General features: G+C 43.8%; 1 protein-coding gene across 1 annotated transcript in view; it reads right to left on the bottom strand.

Annotated features, from left to right (window-relative positions):
* The window catches only part of Ppp1r14c (protein phosphatase 1 regulatory inhibitor subunit 14C), a 72,350-nt gene that overhangs the window by 8,081 nt on the left and 45,852 nt on the right, over positions 1–18,417 (bottom strand). The window contains exons 2-3 of the mRNA XM_070010233.1: positions 11,468–11,551; positions 9,610–9,642 (exon numbers count right to left, since the gene is read on the bottom strand). Of these exons, the coding sequence (XP_069866334.1) occupies positions 9,610–9,642; positions 11,468–11,551 (117 nt within the window). The remainder of the gene's footprint in view (positions 1–9,609; positions 9,643–11,467; positions 11,552–18,417) is intronic.

The raw sequence follows: 18,417 nt of genomic DNA on the forward strand, positions 1-18,417 counted from the left end.
GACTGAAGACAAAGACTTAGATCCCAAACACCGCAGGACCTTTTCAAACAAATGCCAAAGGGGGAAAAAATTCTGTTAACAGGGCTTGTTCAGCCCATACACACACAGCAGGGGGCAGCGTCGTCACCTGGCAGAGAGGAGGATTCTGGATCTAGAGACAGCCTAGGTTCAAGTCCTTGGGTGCAACTCACAGATTGTATTCTCCATGCCCCAGTTTTCCTCCGCTATAAGTGGGAGCAATGTAAACATGAAATGCTTAAGTAAGTTAATACATGAAATGGCTGGACAGTGCTGAGATTACAGTAAGTGCAGCGCAAACAATTCCCACTACCTTGGTCATTCTCATGACCGCCGCTATGGTTTCAATAAAGCATCCCTCAAAAGGCTCATATATATATTTTTTTTCGGGGGGGCCCGGTTGTGAGGCCTGAACTCTGGGCCTGGGCGCTGTCCCTCAGCTCTTCAGCTCAAGGCTAGCGCTCTACCACTTGAGCCACAGTGCCCCCTCCGGCTTTCTTCTTTTTGCTTTTATGCTGAGGAATCGAACCCAGGGCCTCAGGCATGCAAGGCAAGCGCTCTACCACTGAGCCACCTTCCCAGCCCAAACGGCTCATATATTGAAGGCTTCATCATGAGGGTGCTGTTTTGGGAGGTGCTAGATACTTTTGGAGGTGGAACCTAATTTCTGGAGGAAATAGGCCACTGGGATAGGTTCTTGGATAGATGATGATGATTCTTTTTCCTTTGTCTGTCTGTCTGTCTGTCTGTCTGTCTGTCTGTCTGTCTGTCTGTCTGTCTGTCTGTCTGTCTCTTTCTCTCCTGTCTCTATCTTTCTGTCTTCTCTCCTCCCCTTGTCCTTAGGTCTCTCTCTCTCTCTCTCTCTCTCTCTCTTTCCTATCCTCTCCCTCTTCCTTCCCTATCCTCTCCTTCTCTCTTCTACCCTTCTCCTCCCCTTCCCCTACAAAACTCATGCTGAAATCTAACTGCCATTGTGACAGTATTAAGAAGCAGGGCCTCTAAGAGGTGATTAGGCCGTGTGGGCTTTGCTTTGAGTAGATTAATATCATTATACCAAAAGGGGATTAGTTATCCTAAAAGTAAATTGTTATAAAGAGCATTTGGCCTTCTCTTACCTCTGTTTTTCTCGTGTGTTCTCTTTTCATTCTGAGCTATGATGATGCATCCAAGAGGTCTCTGTCAGAGGCCGGCACCATGCTCTTAGGCCTCTCATCCTCTACACTGTTAGAAATATTCTTTACACTGGGCCTGGTCACCCACCCCCATAATCCTAGCTACTCAGGAAGCTGAGCTCTGAGGATCACAAATTGAAGCCACCCCAAGCAGGAAAAGTCCTTATCTCCAAAACTCTTATCTCCAATTAACCATCAGAAATGCTGGAAGTGGAGCTGTGGCTCAAATGCTAGAGCAAGAGCCTTGAACACAAAAGCTCAGGAACAGTGCCCAGGCCCTGAGTTCAAGCCCAGGCCTGGCATGCACATGAAAAAATTGTTTTTCTGTGTTATTATCCAGTCCCAGGTACTCTAGACATGGTATCACAGACTGCACTAAGAAGTGGGCTACACACACACACACACACACACACACACACACACACACACACACACACACACACACACACACACACACACTCTGTAGCTGTTCTCCCCTCCCCCCCCATTCCCCATGGGAAGGTGTGACAATGAAGGCAGATGAGAAGAACGTGAGACCCTGAGTGCTCGGTCAGGGTATGAAGATCAGCACATGTTTCTTCAGGGAAGCTGACAGAGGTCCTGGTCAGCAAGTGTTCCTCCCTCCATGGCTGTGGTTCCTCCCTGTAAGTATTGAGGCCACCCAGGCTGAAGAAGGCCACACTGGCCTCTCACAGTGCCTGGTGGAGGGCTGCAGTTCATCAGCACCTTGCTCAGCAGATCCCTGCCTTTTCCCACTCCTGCAGCTAGGCAATGGCTTGCTATCAAGCCAGCAGCAGTCAAGAGATCCTTGGCCTGTATCACTTCCCCTCTTAAAGGGCTACAAACAAGTATGTTTGCCCTTCATTTCATGAAGTGCTTAAATGGGCTAGAAGACATTCCTTCAGTACTATTTCCCAACTATCTACTACCTCAACACATAATACACACACACACACAAACATGCACACACATACACACCACCACCACCACCACCATCTTATACCTCCATCTCTTCCTCCCCCTCCTCCTGACTCCTCTGAGTCATTGTCTGTGTCACACTGCAGGTAAAGTCTCCACCTTCCCTTCCACCAGACTATCCCCCCTTAACAAGGAAGACAAAAACAAAAACCTCCTACCCTCAATAGTGGCCTTTTTTAAATGTCCCTGTGTTCAGCCTCTGGGTTGCTATGCCCAGCCTACCCCTCTGTGCTGGCACTATTACTGTATGTGAAAATCCTCTATCCTCTCCTTTCTCTTTTTACACATTAATTCATATGCAGACAATTCTCTCTTGCAGTTCTCATTTTACCGGGCATAGCATCACTCTGTCAAAAGGACTGAGCACCTGGCTAGGGTTCACATTCAGTTCATATTTATTGGGCAACTTCTAGGAGGCAGGCATACTGGGCATTTCACATACTGCCTGATTTAATCATTACTAATATCTTGTAAAATGGGCTTAGAAGGATTTAGAGGCTTTCCTGAGGCCGTGCAGCTACTAAGTAGTCAAACACTGTGGATTCAAACACTGTGTTAATGTAAAGGCATAAAGAACCTGGAATGAGTGCCAGGTGGAGGGCCTGCTCCTTCTCTCTGTGCCAGGCTACCTAGGATAAGAAATATTTTGTATTAAGCAGTCAGGCTGGGTAATTTTAATCTAATTACAAACTTAAACTGACTTGAAATACATATGATTCACACAACAATTCTGTAACTTTTAAGGGTGGGGAAAAGGATGACAGATATGCAAAGGACTGTGTCTTTATAAGCACATTCTGGAAATTGTCTCCTGAGGATAAACCTTTGCTTCCATTTCTTGCCAGGGACAGGCAACCAAAAGTAGGCTCTACATATAGGGCAACTCGACACACACAGAAATGCATTAAGATCAGTGAAGAAAAGAAGGGCTGACTATGTTTGCATAGCACTAGGATAATACAGCAAAATGTAAATGTAGATCCCTACCTCACACTGTATAGACAAATAGAGGGAAGAAGCATTTGAATACCTAAAAGTAAAAAGTAAAAGTAAAAATGTTTAAAACAAAGCATAAGGGACTATTTTTAAACACACTAAAATAGTAAAAGATTTTTGAATTTGTTTAAAAGTACAAGCCATGAAAGATGTCATTGACAAATTTGATTCAAAATTTAAAGCTTCTGGTTTGGCACTAATGGATACTTCTGTAAGGTTAGCTACTTAGGAGCTAACACCCAAGAGGATCATGCTTCGAAGACAGCCTGGACAGAAAAGTCCACAAGACTTCATCCTCAATATAACCAGCAAAAAGCAGGGCTGGAGGCATGGCTTCAGTGGTAGAAGAGTGCTGGTCAAGCAGGCAAGCCATGTAAGGGCAAGGCCCTGAGTTCAAACTTCAGTACCAGAAAAAAAAAATTTTCAACTCCTGTGCATAGAAGACCTTGTAACTGGAAATAAGATCTACCATTAGGAAACTTAACAATTTACAATTGCAATCTACATAAAGGTCAAAAGATTGTCATCCAAAATACACAGGACTCCCCAAAATCGGTACAGAAAATAACTCAGAGAAAAGCAGACATTGAATTCGAAATGGAAAACTCCCAAAGAATGATATAGAAACAGCTAATAAGCACATACCAAAAAATTCCTCATTTTTTTCTATTTGTAAAGGAAATTTTCAGAAAGGTTAGTTATATAAATCAGGTAATGAGTACACTTCCCTTTGAACAGTGTCACCCCTTTCCTTATTTTCTTGCAGGTTTTCCCCCTCCCAACCCCTCTCCCCAAATCCTTATTCTTACTACTCAGGAAAAGAAATGTCAAAACAACACGCTGCCCTTAGATGGGCAAAATCTTAAACATTTAGCAATACCAGGTGAGGTAATGATGACATTAAAAGGGAATTTTTAATGCTTGTATCAGTGTGAGCATGCAAGCTGATACAAGTATTAAGTGCAATTCCAATTCTTGATATTTCCTTGGAAAAATTTTCGTACATAGAACAATAGATCAATAATAGTAATTTTATTGCACCTCTGTTTATAATAAAGATAAACTGAAGACAATTCAAGTGAGTATCAAGAGAAAAAATGACTAAATTATAGTTAATACAAAAGAATGCTATTCAATTTTTTAAAAAGAATGAAATAGACTTCCTCCTGAAATACAGCTTCCTGTGTTAACATCAATATTGTATAAAATAAAGGAGCTTGAAAAGACATGTGAGAAAAAATTATTTATGCAAAGCATACAAAATAATCCATGTGCATACTTGGTTGCAACAGTCTTCTTATTCACCTTTGTTTTCCTAGTACAAAGCCTAATATATTAAGAGAAGCTACGCAAAGGTTTGCAAAGTAAAGAATTACATGAATGAAAGAACTAATTCATAGAACTACAGCATGAAAGTACAGAAAGGGGCAGGATGGGACTAGACCTTTCCATGTCCCTTAAGGGAGGGAAAAACTCACACAAAGTATCAGTTGGTCCAACTTCTTTAAGCAGTATGAAACTAAAAAGGCTGGGGAGTTGGGGGAAGAGTGGAGCCTACCATGTTCCAGAGAGAGAAAAGGAGGGAGGGATAAAGAGAGGAAGGGATGGAGGGAAGAAGAGAAGAAGAGATTAAAGAAGCAATACTAAAAAAAAAACAAGAATAACACTTTCAGGAACTTGTCAAACTGACTACAGAATGCTGCCTCCTGATTTATAGACTTCTAAGAAGTCAAGGCTGGTGAAGGGGGAAAATAAATCAGGAAGCAGCCATGAGAACAAAAGGTCTTTTCTCACTCCAGAGTTACTGCCACACAGCTCCATCATGGGGCATGGCATCGGACTGGCACACTCTACTTGGAGCCTTCATTCCCCAGATTCCATCCTGGGTCCTGTGGCAGAGGTAGCAGATGGACACACACATTTTGTCATTATCACCCTAGCCAGGCGCCTGGGAGCCTTCCCTGGGCATTCAAAGTAATTAATCAGTTACACTTGGTGGTAACACACTGCTTTCAAAAGAGATGGGTTTATTTGGACAGTAGGAAGTGAAGGGACCAATATCACTGTAAAGCCTGCTTTGTGATTCTTTCAAGCATGCTGAACCATTTAAAACAAAGATGATAAACAGATATCAGGCAGTATTAGAAGTATCCCCTAGGAAGAGGAGTTTTTAGGAAAAATGCTTTAAAATCACCCGCCTCTGCAGCTGCCAGGGAGGCAAGCTCCAAGAGTCCTGGAAGAACTCAACCTGCTTTTTCAGAAACCACCACCCACTCCTGAGGCAGAGAACAATAGGTGAGGACTCCCGAGGCTGAGACCCACATGGGCCTTGTTTCCCAGGCCAGCCATGCCTGAAAACTGCCTATTCACAGGCTCCATCTGCTCCCAACCTCCAGCATCTGCCCACTTCCAGCAACAGCCAGCCCCCATGCAAGGTTGTGGTTCTCATTTTGTCTTGTTTTGTGCAGGGTCTCACTCTAGAACCCAGGTTGGCCTTGAACTTGTAATCCTTTGGCTTCAGCCTCCCAAGTCCTGGGATTACAGACCTCCAGTGTCAAGTATCAAATTCTAAGAAGCTGCCCAGTACTTTCTCCAAAGAGCTCAATGATCAACCGTCATGGTGGGAATTGGGCAAGGTGTGAATAGGCTGGAGAGTAAGAATTCCAGATCACAGTAGCTAGATCAATGAGGGGAATGGAAGGCTGGGATGTGCCTTTTTGAAAAGGCCATGGGAAGACCTGAAAACTTCCAAATAGCAAAAGTTATGGCAGAGGCATTGAAAAAAATAAGCTTGATCATTATCAAGGAAGCCAAAGGAGGTGAGTCAGCCCAGAGGAGGCCACTTTTAGACGTGCCCCACCCAGGAGACACTGGAAATGCAGTCCCACAGTCACCAACACTCCTCAGCATCCATTTCACTCCAGAAACAGTACATGTCCCGCTGTGCTTCCTTGTGGGCAGGGGCGGGGGTGTGGGTGCAGGTATTACTTATCTTTAGAAGGGTCCATTTGCTGGCAGGGAACACCAGAATTGATCCTATTTTGCATTATCTTGAAAGAAGCTTTCGAAGCAGGGAAGGGTTTGCAGATCCACTGTCATGACTTCTGCCTTCATAAATTCCTGAAGGCCTTTCCTGCACCTCAGCTTTCATTCCCCTCCTTGAACTTAAAACCACTGCCACTGTACTGTCCATTTATTTTCTTGACTACCTGCTTCTAAAGATTAATTTGTTCTGCGTGAGAGCGGGCGTATTAATCTGTCTTAAGAGATTCAGTCCACTGCTTTTGGACTAACAAATCCCAACCCCAATTTGGAGGCAGCAGAGGACCCCACTTGTGATCACCATTTTCAATTCAAGGGCATTTAACTCTTCTTCCCTTACTAACATAATCCTCAGAATCTTTACATTTGCAATTCAGACAACATGAAATCCTCATGAATATTCCAAATCAGTAAGTGATCAGAGGGGTGGGGGAAATCCAGTAAAATTATAATCTACCACTTGGCAAACACTAAGGAAACTAAAGTTACTCCACCAAGATTCTCATTATCCAAGAGGGAGAATATTATCTGCTATGTTTTCAAGAAAGGTTAAGAGGGTCTGCGAAACAAAAGAGCACTTATTTGGGGTCTGGCAGCACAGATTATAGTGGAAATCAGAATGCATCCCGTGAGGAGGGCTTAGAGGTTCTTTGAAGGGTAAAGAAGTTTAGGTGGATTCAGTAGTCCTTTAGCAAGCACCATGAAGTAAACTTCTATACAAACCACAGAGTTTACTTCTGTAGCTCATGGGTGCCACACAGATGAGCTACAATCAGACCACAGTTCTAGAAAAGAGTTTAATTGATAGAATCCTCAGGAAGTTCCTCTAAGCGAGCTCCTTTTCTTGTAGCATGTCTCAAGAAACAGTGGTTGATTTCTGCTTGTAAATTACTCAGAGGTACCATGTCATAACTGTGACATTTCCCTGACCCAGCAGATTTCTGGGACCTGAAAATTCCTCTTACCACCTACTCATTCGTGAGTCATCCTGGTGAGCCCACAATGCACAGCAACTCACAGGCTTTGATTGTCCAAAAGACAGGTGACAGCCCAAGCGCTGGTGAAATACAGGTACTTACAGAAAAAGCTGATGATAAACACAGTCCTTTATGAAAAGCGTATTGGTTGGCCTGATGGTATCCTGCTGATACTAAATGCATGCTGTGCCTCACCCCAGTACCATGGGTGAACTTCTTTCTGTCCTAAAGATTTGAACAGCTTGTAAGGGAAGAGTGGGAAATAGGAACTGATCCTATACCTGTAAACTTCTACCTCTGATTCTACCATCTCCCCTACACTCTGACAACTCATATACAAATATTCAAGGTAAGATCGTTACTTTTCTTCTTGTATTTTAGACATTGTTTGTCTATTCTCATTTAAGCCAGCTCTAATTTTATATCAACTACAATCAAGATGGTATTTCCTCAAGCAGAAGAAATAAATACACCATTTTTACTCATTGATCTGATGACATTTATATTGCTCATCAGACTCATTAGTCTGATGACATTTATATTGCTGAGTTTGATGAGACCAACTGAGGAAAGACTTATGTCAAGAGTTCCAAGTTTAGCCAGGTGCCAGTGGTTCATGTCTATAATCTTAGATGCTCAGGAGGATGAGATCTGAGGATCAAAGTTCGAAGCCACTCCTGGCAGGAGGAAAGTCCCTGAAACTCTTATCTTCTGTTAACTACCAAAAAGCCAGAAGTGGAGCTATGGTTCAAAAGGTAGAACACCAACCTTGAGTGAAAAAAAGCTCAGAGACAGTGCCCAAGCCCTGACTTCAAGAGATAAGATGTAGTAATTGTAACCCTGCTGTACAATAAAAAATATATATTACCGGGAGGGGGCCGAAGGTGGAGGGTGGGGGCGGGGGGAGATGGGTAGGGATGGGAAGGGGAAACAAAGGAGGAGGCAACAATGCTTGATAAGAAATGTACTCATTATCTTGCCCATGTAATTGTAACCCCTCTGTATGGTATTTTCACAATAAATATATATATTAAAAAAAAGAGTTGGATGTGAATCAAAGTGAAGAAAACCAAAATCTTTTATCTATTAGTTCATGACCTATGTGGGAGAAAACCACAGACCTTGCTTTCTCTTCCCTTTTATAACTTTCCACAACAAAAATTGCAAGTGTTGCCACCATTGATTTGATGTTACAAAACTGATTTCAAAACAGCTCATGGAAGCTGAACACCTGTAATCCTAGCTACTCAAGAGGCTGAGATCTGAGGATCAAGGTTCAAAGCCAGCCCGGGCAGGAAAGCGAATGAGACTCTTATTTCCAATTAACTGCCAGAAAACTGGAAGTGGTGCTGTGGCTCAAGTGGTAGAGCACTTGCCTGGAGCTGAAGAGCTGAGGGACAGTGCCCAGGCCCCCAAAACAACAACAACAACAACAAACATCTTATGGCCACAGATTTTAACAGGAACAAATCAAAAGTAGCGTTTCTGATAATATTTTCACAACTGACCAAAACCTTAATCTCTATGCTAAAAGTCACTAAAAGTCTATATTAAAGGCTTTGGTCTAATCCAATTCATATTCATTGTTTCTTTTTGGGCCTGAGTGCTGTCTATGAGCTCTTCAGCTCAAGGCTAGTGCTCTACCACTTGAGCCACAGTGCCAATTCCGATTTTCAGGTGTTTAATTGGAGAGAAGAGTCTCATGGACTTTCCTGCCCAGGCTGGCTTTGAACCGCAATCCTCAGATCTCAGCCTCCTGAGTAGCTAGGATTATAGGCACGAGCCACCAATACCTGGCTATTCATTATTTCTTATAGTAATGTTTTAAATATTCAAAGCATAATTTTTTCTCTTAACAAAGGCATGGGTTTTTTTTAGAAAATACATACCTAAAAACTAATACTGGTTATAAACAAACCTTTTACTACAATGATTCTGTACCTCTTACAATTTTCTTTAAAGTGTGGTTTTTTGTTTTGTTTGTTTTTTTGGGGGGGGTCCGGTCGTGGGGCCTGAACTCTGGGCCTGGGCGCTGTCCCTCACTTTTCAGCTCAAGGCTAGTGCTCTACCACTTGAGCCACAGTGCCACTTCCGGCTTTTTTCCTTTTGCTTATGTGGTGCTGAGGAATCAAACCCAGGGCCTCAGGCATGCAAGGCAAGCACTCTACCACTGAGCCAATTTCCCAGCCCTAAAGTGTGGTTTTTAATGTAAAGCAAGAATCAGTCCCTACTCCATTAGTTTTAAGTCTTCCTGAACTACACACATTTAGGCAGAAAGGTAATAAAGTTAGACTATGCAAACATACACACTCATGATAGTAATTGCTAATCAGCATTTAATTAGTGTGGTTTACCTTCAAAAATAGACAAATTGACTTAGTTAAAACCAATTCAAACACAACATTCAGGAAAGATAATTTGCTTACCTCTGTTGGTTTGTAGCAGTCTACAAGAGCTTCCTAGAATTAAACACACAGGAAGTCAGTTTTATTGCTTCAAAATTACTTTGAAAATGAAATTAAAAGTCATTTTATTTCATTCTACTATTTTTTACAATGCTAAATCAAGAAATCTAATTGACTATCATCAACATCATGAAAAACAGTAGTTGGTCAATTAAAGTTATAAAATCATTAATGTACAAGAACTTTGTTCTTCGACACATATATACACATTGTGCATATGTATGCTACATGGCAATTTTTTATTTTTACTTTTTGCCAGTCGTTGGGATTGAACTCAGGGCCTTTCCCTTAGCCTCTCTGTGCTCAAGGCTAGTGCTCTACCACTTGTGCCACAGTGCTACTTCTGGCCTTTTCTGTTTCTGTGGTACTGAGGAATCAGACCCAGGGCTTCATGAATGCTAGGCAAGCACTCTACCACTGAGCCACATTCCCAGCCCATGGCAAGTTTTTGAATAGCAAAATAGTAGTTTATGTACTATTTACAGCATATATATATATATATATATATATATATATATATATATATCCTGTTATAATAGATTAGATACATAGCTAGATAGCTAGATAGCTAGACAGATAGATAGATTATATATTATAGATGTCTCACTGAGAAGAGCTTGTGACAGTGAGAGTGAGTATCAAGTTATGGTGTGTAGAGAGAATGGGACTAACTATAAATCCAAGATGGTCCTCATCTGGAATCAACATCCTCTTCCACTTTAGTTTTCCTACACAGACTGTAATTCATTGGTTCCCAGTGGTTTCTTTTTATTTTGCCCTCTTTCTATGTGCACACCTCCCCCCATTTCCTTTGGTTTGCCTAGTAGGTTAATAAGAATTTTAAACACTTCCAGTTCTTAAAATCGAGACAGCCTGTTCAAGATAGTGACCATCACAATGGCACGGCAAGATTCAGTCACAGACAAGCTTGAGACTTGCCCTCCTTGAGCGTCAATGGCTTCACTTTCTTGGGGACCAAGAAGTGAGATGCTGTTGACAGCTCAAAAAGATACTTGCAAGTTCTGAACTTAGAAAAGTGTCTTATTGTTGTCACATTTTCTGTAGAACTGATGTCTGCTATATCTTGTTTGTGCTTTTGTGAAGAAGGCCATGAGACGTAATTATTGTAACTGAGACTACCTGCCACTCAAGAGACAATAGTAATTATTAACACATTAAACACATCAGTGTATTATAATGTACCCTCTGATGTGTCCTAGTGACCATTTCTCATTGGTGACAGTCAATTGCCACTAACAGAAATTATCAATGGACATTAAGAGCAACGGCAGGTCAAAGGTTACTCAGTATTAATAACTGCCAAATGCAGATGTAAAAGTGATAGATTTGACCTCCTGTGTGTGCAGGAGTATATGAGTGCTTTTCACTAAGGAATAGGACACACCTCAACCTCCATCAGAGGTACTACAATGCCATCAGGTGAGCAGCTACAAAAAATATAGAGAGCTGTAAGAAATCTACTCTAGAAATTAATTTTAGGAGTGATACCATCCACAGCTGTGAGAACAGAGCCCAGTGTCCGCTCAGCTGAGTCCCTTCTCCTCACACATCTGCAGCTCACTGCCTTCCAGGAAGACAATCAGGGCACAACCAGATCTCTCCCAAGAAGCCAAGGCTGGAAAAAGTCATCCCCTCTGGTGCTTGGAGGACTATAGTCAAGAACTGCTTTATGATCACAGATGAGGTATGTGAAAGTAAAGACAGTATGCCAATGCCACCATGCGACAGAATCAGTGCATGCCCACTTCTGATGACACTATCCACAACTGGCAACTTCTATATTTTGAACACTGCTTACCTGTAATTTTACAGCTCTCTCTTCCTCGTTGTCTGCATCAAGAAGATCATCAATATCAATTTCTACATCAGGCATTTCTTCTTCCTAGGAGAGAAATACAAGGGTATTTAATTTAGGGAGGAACTAAATTGTGCTGAATCAATTAAGTTGAATTAAATAAAGTGCTAGAGTATCCATCAAGAGGGAATTATGGGTAAGAAGGGGATGGAGAGAGTGGGGGAAGAAAAGAGGAAGGAAGGGAATGGAAGAAGAAAAGGGAGAAGCACCTGAGGGAGCAGAAGCAAAAGGATAGAAACAAGAACGGAGGGAGGAAATGAAGAGAAGTTAAAGGAGCAAGATTCACAAAGCAGTAAAAAGTACTATTGCAGAAATGACCCTTTTTCTATCTCCAGCTGACAGTGGCAGGGAAACTTTTGCTGCCAAGGGCTATTTGGATAATTATATCATTTGCAGGCCATAGTTATCAATCAATACAAGTAGAGTATCACAAGCAGCTAAGAAGCATACAGAAGCACCTGTGTCAGTCTCGTCATACATGAAATGATTTTCCATCCCAAAGGACGGATGTTCCCCACCCCTGAACAAAGCATGCCTGTAGTGAACAATGAGAACTGATGGATTATAGAGAGGAAAGTGAGTGCTGCAGGTTCCTAACTAACTTCCATTCTTTTCTTGGTAACCACTCTAGTCTTTATTTAGGCGCCTGTGCCACAGGTTTGGGGGGGCATTAGCATTACTACCGATTCCAAGAGTTTATATAACCCAGCTGAACACCAAGAGGGTTCCCCGAAAGGCACTATACCATCCAGAGCACCCCTTAACTTCCTCTGAACTGGTGAGGGTTGAGGAAGTGCTCTGTGAATAGCAGGCAGCTGTGGGCAGCATTCTGCAGCAAGATTAGAGGCTGAGGTCAGGAGGAGGCCATGTCCTGAGTGGGCAGAGCAGAGAGGAATCAGAAAAGGTGTTTCTTCATAAGATTACTACATCACATGGACAAACCACCTCTGAGGAGGTGAGCAAACTTCTTATACGGTTGGCTGTCAAAGCACTGAGAAACCACACAGAATGGAAGTGTGGCCTCCACCCTCATTTTCTCTCACCCAGATCCTCTTCTGCCCAACCATCTAATTTTGGGTATCTGAAATCATGACTGAAAAGAACATTGACAGGGGAGAACAGGAGATACTAGGGAACCCTTTATTGGAAAGACTTTCTTGTCACTGTGACAGAATGCCTGACCTAAGCAACTTAAAAGGAGGAACCATTTATTGTAGCTCCTAGTTTCAGAGATTTCGATCCATGGTCCTTGGTCGCTGTTGAGTCTGGGTCTGTGGTGAGGCCAATCCACACAACGGCGGGATGCATGGAGGAGGAAGCTGTGCATCTCATGGAGGACAGCAAGTAGGTAGAGCTAGGAAGGGACTGGGGACGAGGAAAAACTTCAGGGCCCATCTTGATTCCTCCAACTAGACCTCCTGTGGTTTCCAGAATCTCTTGAAATAGTGCAGTCACTCGTTGGGAACCAAGTGTACAACACGCGAACATGTGGGAGACATTTCATATTCCAACCATAGTGGGCCCAAATAGCAAGAGGTAGTGCTTTCGTGTATAGCTTGAAAGAAAACAGCTTAGCTTTCTTTCAGAGTGTCCACAATGAAAGAACCAGTGTATCACAAACACAACAGTGGGCTACAGAAAAATAGGTGGGCCATACACGAATGCAGAGTGCTCTTGCAGAGCTCTGGGAGGACAGACCACCCATAGGCATCACCAGTCTAATGGCTAATGAGGACAAGGTGAACCAGCCCCTGGTTGGATACTGCATGTGTGTTCTGAAAAGTGCAGATTAATTCAGCTATCTCTACAGCACGATGCAGTTTTACTAACTACCATATAAAGGCAGGTCTCAGCTGATTCGATTCAAAAGGAGCCAAGCAAAACAGATAAACCCACACGTTCCCATCTGTGTAGCAGTCTACACAGCCTCCCCTTTATTTTGTTCCACTCCCCCGAAATAGTATTTATACTCTGTGCACTCAGAGCATATATTTAGGATTTAATGAGATCAAGGAAAGGAAACTGTGCATAGAACTTTCTTAAGGAATTGCAGCAAAGGGAAGCCTGGAGTTGGCTATTGTTAAAGGAAATAAAAGAGCAGTAAGCTCTCCTCAGAACGGCAAAGCAGCAGGTCTCCTGACAAACAACACTGAAACAAACCTTTGTGATACCAGGCCAAGCTTGGTAAGTGAACTTTGACGAATACAGCCAGTGTTCCACCCCAGGTAGAAGACACCTCTAGCCAACTGTCCTCTCATTAGGCATGTGCATAGCTCACTATAAGATATTACTTCTGACCCCTTCCCCCTAGAGAGCTAGGCTTACAACAATGAACTCTCACCAGTCACACTGGCCACAGGCAAAGGGCCTGGTGACTGCACTAGAAAATGTAGATTCAGGGCTGGGAAGGTGGCTCAGTGGTAGAGCGCTTGCCTTGCAAGCCTGAGGCCCTGGGTTCGATTCCTCAGCACCACATAAGCAAAAAGAAAATGTGGATTCACCCCACCTTGTCATCATGTCCTGTTGGACAGCACTGCCCTAGAGCCCAATCACCCTCCAGCCCCTTTCCCCTTTCAAAGAGAAATCCCATAAATACAAGAAATGCTGGGTATTCTCAAGGTCATTCTGATACCCAAGGGCATGTGGCTGTGAAATCCTGGGCTTCCAAGAGGTTAAGCTGATGCAAAAAGTAGCCCCAACAATCTTCCTGACAATCTGACTGGCTCATTACTCCAGCAGACTCAGCATCAAGCTCGCATTCACACCAGGAACGCCAAACTGTGAGTCCAATGCTGTGATTTCAAAGGCATGGATGGTGTCTTCACTCTTGTGTTCTGTATGCTGATCTCAAAGCAATGCACTAAATGGCCTTTGTGACAGATCCCATCACATACAGGGGAGTAAAGGCACCCGCCTCCCACCATGGAGTATTAGTTCCACTGCATTAGGGTTATTTGCCCCACATTAAAGATGTATCCCCAGAATGGGGTTCTAGTGACAGAGGTGAAACAAGGGTCTTAGAGCCACTGGGGAAAATTACTAGTTAACACCATTCCTCATTGGTCAGGGCCTCCTGGTGGTACCTGTAGAACCAAGCCTGGAGCATCTCTAGGCATTGTTCTAGTCATATATCTAGTCTGAGAACCCATCATGAGGGCATTGTGTATCAAGCACTGGGAGGCCCCGCCAGCCTCAGCACAACTCCAGTAAACAAACAACAGCACCAAACACCAGAGATAACCCAAAGTGATTCTGGGAGAGAGGAACATCCTCCTGGGCAGGTGAGTGGTTTCACGGGTAGCAGAACTGCATGGATTTAGAGGCAAAGAGTACTCAGACAACAAGAAATACATAGTGCATTCTGAGTATAGAAATAGACAGATCCACAGTTCTGAGCTACCAATATTAATGTGTTGAAGGCAGATGACAGCAACATGGCGAGTGGAGGGGTTATTAGGGCACAGTGGAGAGTGTGGCAAGCTGCACATGGCCAGGGAAAGGCAGGAGGAAGCCAGCCACCCCTACTTTCTGGCCTCTTAGGAATAAGTGCTCGGTGAGGCACAAAACGTTTTCAGGAAAAGCTCAAAACAGTTATATAAAAACTACTTTTTCAACACTTTTTAAAAAAGAATCTCAATTTTAAAAAAAAGTTGACAAAATCCATCGGCCCACAGACAACATTACCCTGCCCTGCAGGGACCAAAGCCACAGAAGGCTCCTGAGAGGACAGAGGGAAGAGCTGGCCAGCCGCAGGCTCAGGCCATTCATCCTGGCTTGAGACAATGGGGAAGGAATAGGAGTCACAGCAAGAGCAAAAGGAAGGGCTTCGAAGGTGGTAAACAGGGAGGGAGAATGGAGGTGAGCTGTACGAGAGAGGAGAAAGCAAAGAGCAGACCCAGAACCAGGAAGACACTAACTGGCCAGAAGTTCAGACAGTTCTAGCCTCACCACAACTCTGAAGCAGCAGCAGGATACCCAGGCTGTGCCACCCAACGATGCCCTGCAGGACGGTGTGACTGAGTGACAGGGCACAGACCTGGATAGGCAGTACCTGCACATAGCTGCAATGGCCAAGAGCTCACAGAGGTGCTGGCACCAAGAATGCAGCAATGGTACTGAGGCAAATCTTGGAATACATCTGGCCACACACACACACACACACACACACACACCTGCATGCACACCACTGTGAATATAAACACTCACTCACACACACCATGCCATGAAGACACATACACCTGCATGCACAATACTATGCACGTGTGTGTACACATGCACAGTAACATGTGCACACACATCCATATGTACATTCACACTCATTCACATGTCAACATATACGCTCATATAAAACGCACATATATTCACATACATTCCACACTATACATACACTCACATGCACAGTACCTGTATACCACTCACACACATGCATGCACATGAGTGTAACACACACATTCATGTGTGCCATACCATGAACACCCCCACACATAAATGCCCCAGAAGAGTTATACCCTGGGATGTGTCTTACAAGCTTTTAAAAAATGCTGTTCACCCTGTCCTAACAGTAAGGAACAGATAGGAACAATCAAGCTAAAACTTAGCTGGAAATGAATCAAAATAGGTTTCAGGACAGGCGCTGGTGATCTAAGGATCACGGTTCAAAGCTAGTCTAGGCAGGAAAGTCTATGAGACTCTGATCTTAACACACACACACACACACACACACACACACACACACACACACACACACACACACACAGAAGTGGTGCTGTTGCTCAAGTAATTGTTGAGCATTAATTTTGAACTAAAAAAGCTAAGAGACAGTGCCAGGCCCTGAGTTTAAGCCCCAGTACACTCTCTCTCTCCTCTCTCTCTCTCTCTCTCTCTCTCTCTCTCTCTCTCTCTCTCTCTCTCCCTCTTTTTCTCTCTCTCCCACTCACACACACACACACACACACACACACACACACACACACACACACACAAATGGTTTTTAGACATGGGTGGGACACAGCATAATAGGAGTTTGTGGCAGTCTCCATCCCCAAATAGGGATGAGAAAGCCCCATGTGACTACACTACTGCACAAACGGTAGCAGCTGAGAGAGAACCGGGGCAGCAGGAGGAGGGGGTGTGGGAAGCCGTAAACCCCAGCTATTATGGAAAACAGCCAAATGTGTGATAGTTCGCCATTCTATAAGCCTGAGGGAGAGGGTGGCGGGGAGTGGGGGGAGGGCCTGTGTAGGAGGCTTAAAACAAGACTGAAGCCTTGGGATTATGTGAGCTCTCTGTGAAATGTTTACACATCCTGTGTTCATCCTAATGGCAATCCCTGAAACACACATCGTCTAAGAATGCTCTGCTGACTGCCCTACGCCCCGGGCTTTGTGCCCACTTGCACACAGGCAGCAGCAGCGAGCAGAGTTATGGCAGCCATCACAGGCTAGCGAGAGAAAGGCCAGGGGGTGGATTTCATATACAAATTTAATATCTTAGTGCCTCCTTGCACCAAGTGAGGCTGGAAGAGCCACTCACCACCTAACATTTTTCTTTTCACCCAACAGGGCTACATGGACATCACTGGCACTACAGAGCCTGCCTCCTTCACCCCCCAATTTCTCCCTACCTTTAGCAATTCACTGGAGCACAGAAGTATCCCTGGAGAGAGATCATAGCTCTCTAGTCATGGATAGATTTTTTTTTAATGAAAAGACCTAGACAAAGATGCTAAGTCAGATAGAAATGGTGAGCTACATGCCACCCTCGATCTCAATGGCTCACAAGGCCATTTCCTTGCAGAATAAGAGGATGTCATTCACCAAGTTACCTTGTACTCAGCAGGGGTACTCACTAGACACTATGTTGAAAATGAACTATACAGCTTGTGGGTGGGGCTGGGAGGGAGAAATTGGGAGAGAGCAAGGAAAGGGGTGACATTGTCCAAAAAGAAATGTACCCTTTACCTAACTTACATAGCTGTAACCCCTCTGGTGTATCACCTTTATAATAACAATTTAAAAGATTAAAGATGCATTGTACTCATAAACTGACATGTTGATTTGAAGGCCCTTTCTGCAATTACCTAAAGATTATAAAAAGAGAATGCCAGGGAATTTGGATGAGCAAAACACAGGATGGAACTCAAAAGATCCAAACTTCAGCATTCCTGCCTGAGCCACAGGCTTTCACGGCTACTCAGTCCAGAGGAGACACTGTGGGCCAGGGCTGGGTAAAGGTAAATCCGGAGCATAGAGAGACAGGCCAAGGTTTAAATCCATATCTTCCAACTGCAGCCTGTGGAAACAAGTATTTCCTATTTCCCAATCTCATCAAACAGGCCTACACCCACTCCAGAGGGATGAAGAGCTACCATGCCACGCCCAGACCCACAGTGCAAGCCCAATACATGGCAAATGAGCTCCATGGACACCAAAGGACTGGGTGCATTCGATCAGTTGATTATTCTCCTAAAAAAAAATACACATGCTTTATGTGAATGTCTCTGTCAGAATCCTTCTCTGTCAATGCCTGGAAATTGCCACAAAAGGCCGAACATATCACTGACTTGTTCAGAGCCACCAGGAATAGAAGGGAAGAAAAGAAAAGGCAAGCAAAATTCCCCCAGGTGCAGAGCTTTCTGGAAGCAATAACATTTTGCACTTCTAGGAGCACTGGACACGCACAGCTGCTCAAACATAACCGTTGGTGCCAACATGACAAGAAGCTGGGTGGTTGATCCTAAGATAGTTCATGATAATGACAAAGATCACCTTCTCAGCCACACCTTGAGTGAAGATATGAAAAACTCCCAAAAGCTCTCTCTAGAGGCAGAGTACTGGGGCCACCATCTTTACATCCACGGTGCCTCCCCTCAAAACCCCAGCTCTCCATAGCAG

Source organism: Dipodomys merriami, unplaced genomic scaffold (assembly GCF_024711535.1).
Source record: "Dipodomys merriami isolate MVZ:Mamm:240054 unplaced genomic scaffold, mDipMer1.0.p SCAF_8, whole genome shotgun sequence".
In the NCBI taxonomy this organism is placed as follows: domain Eukaryota; kingdom Metazoa; phylum Chordata; class Mammalia; order Rodentia; family Heteromyidae; genus Dipodomys; species Dipodomys merriami.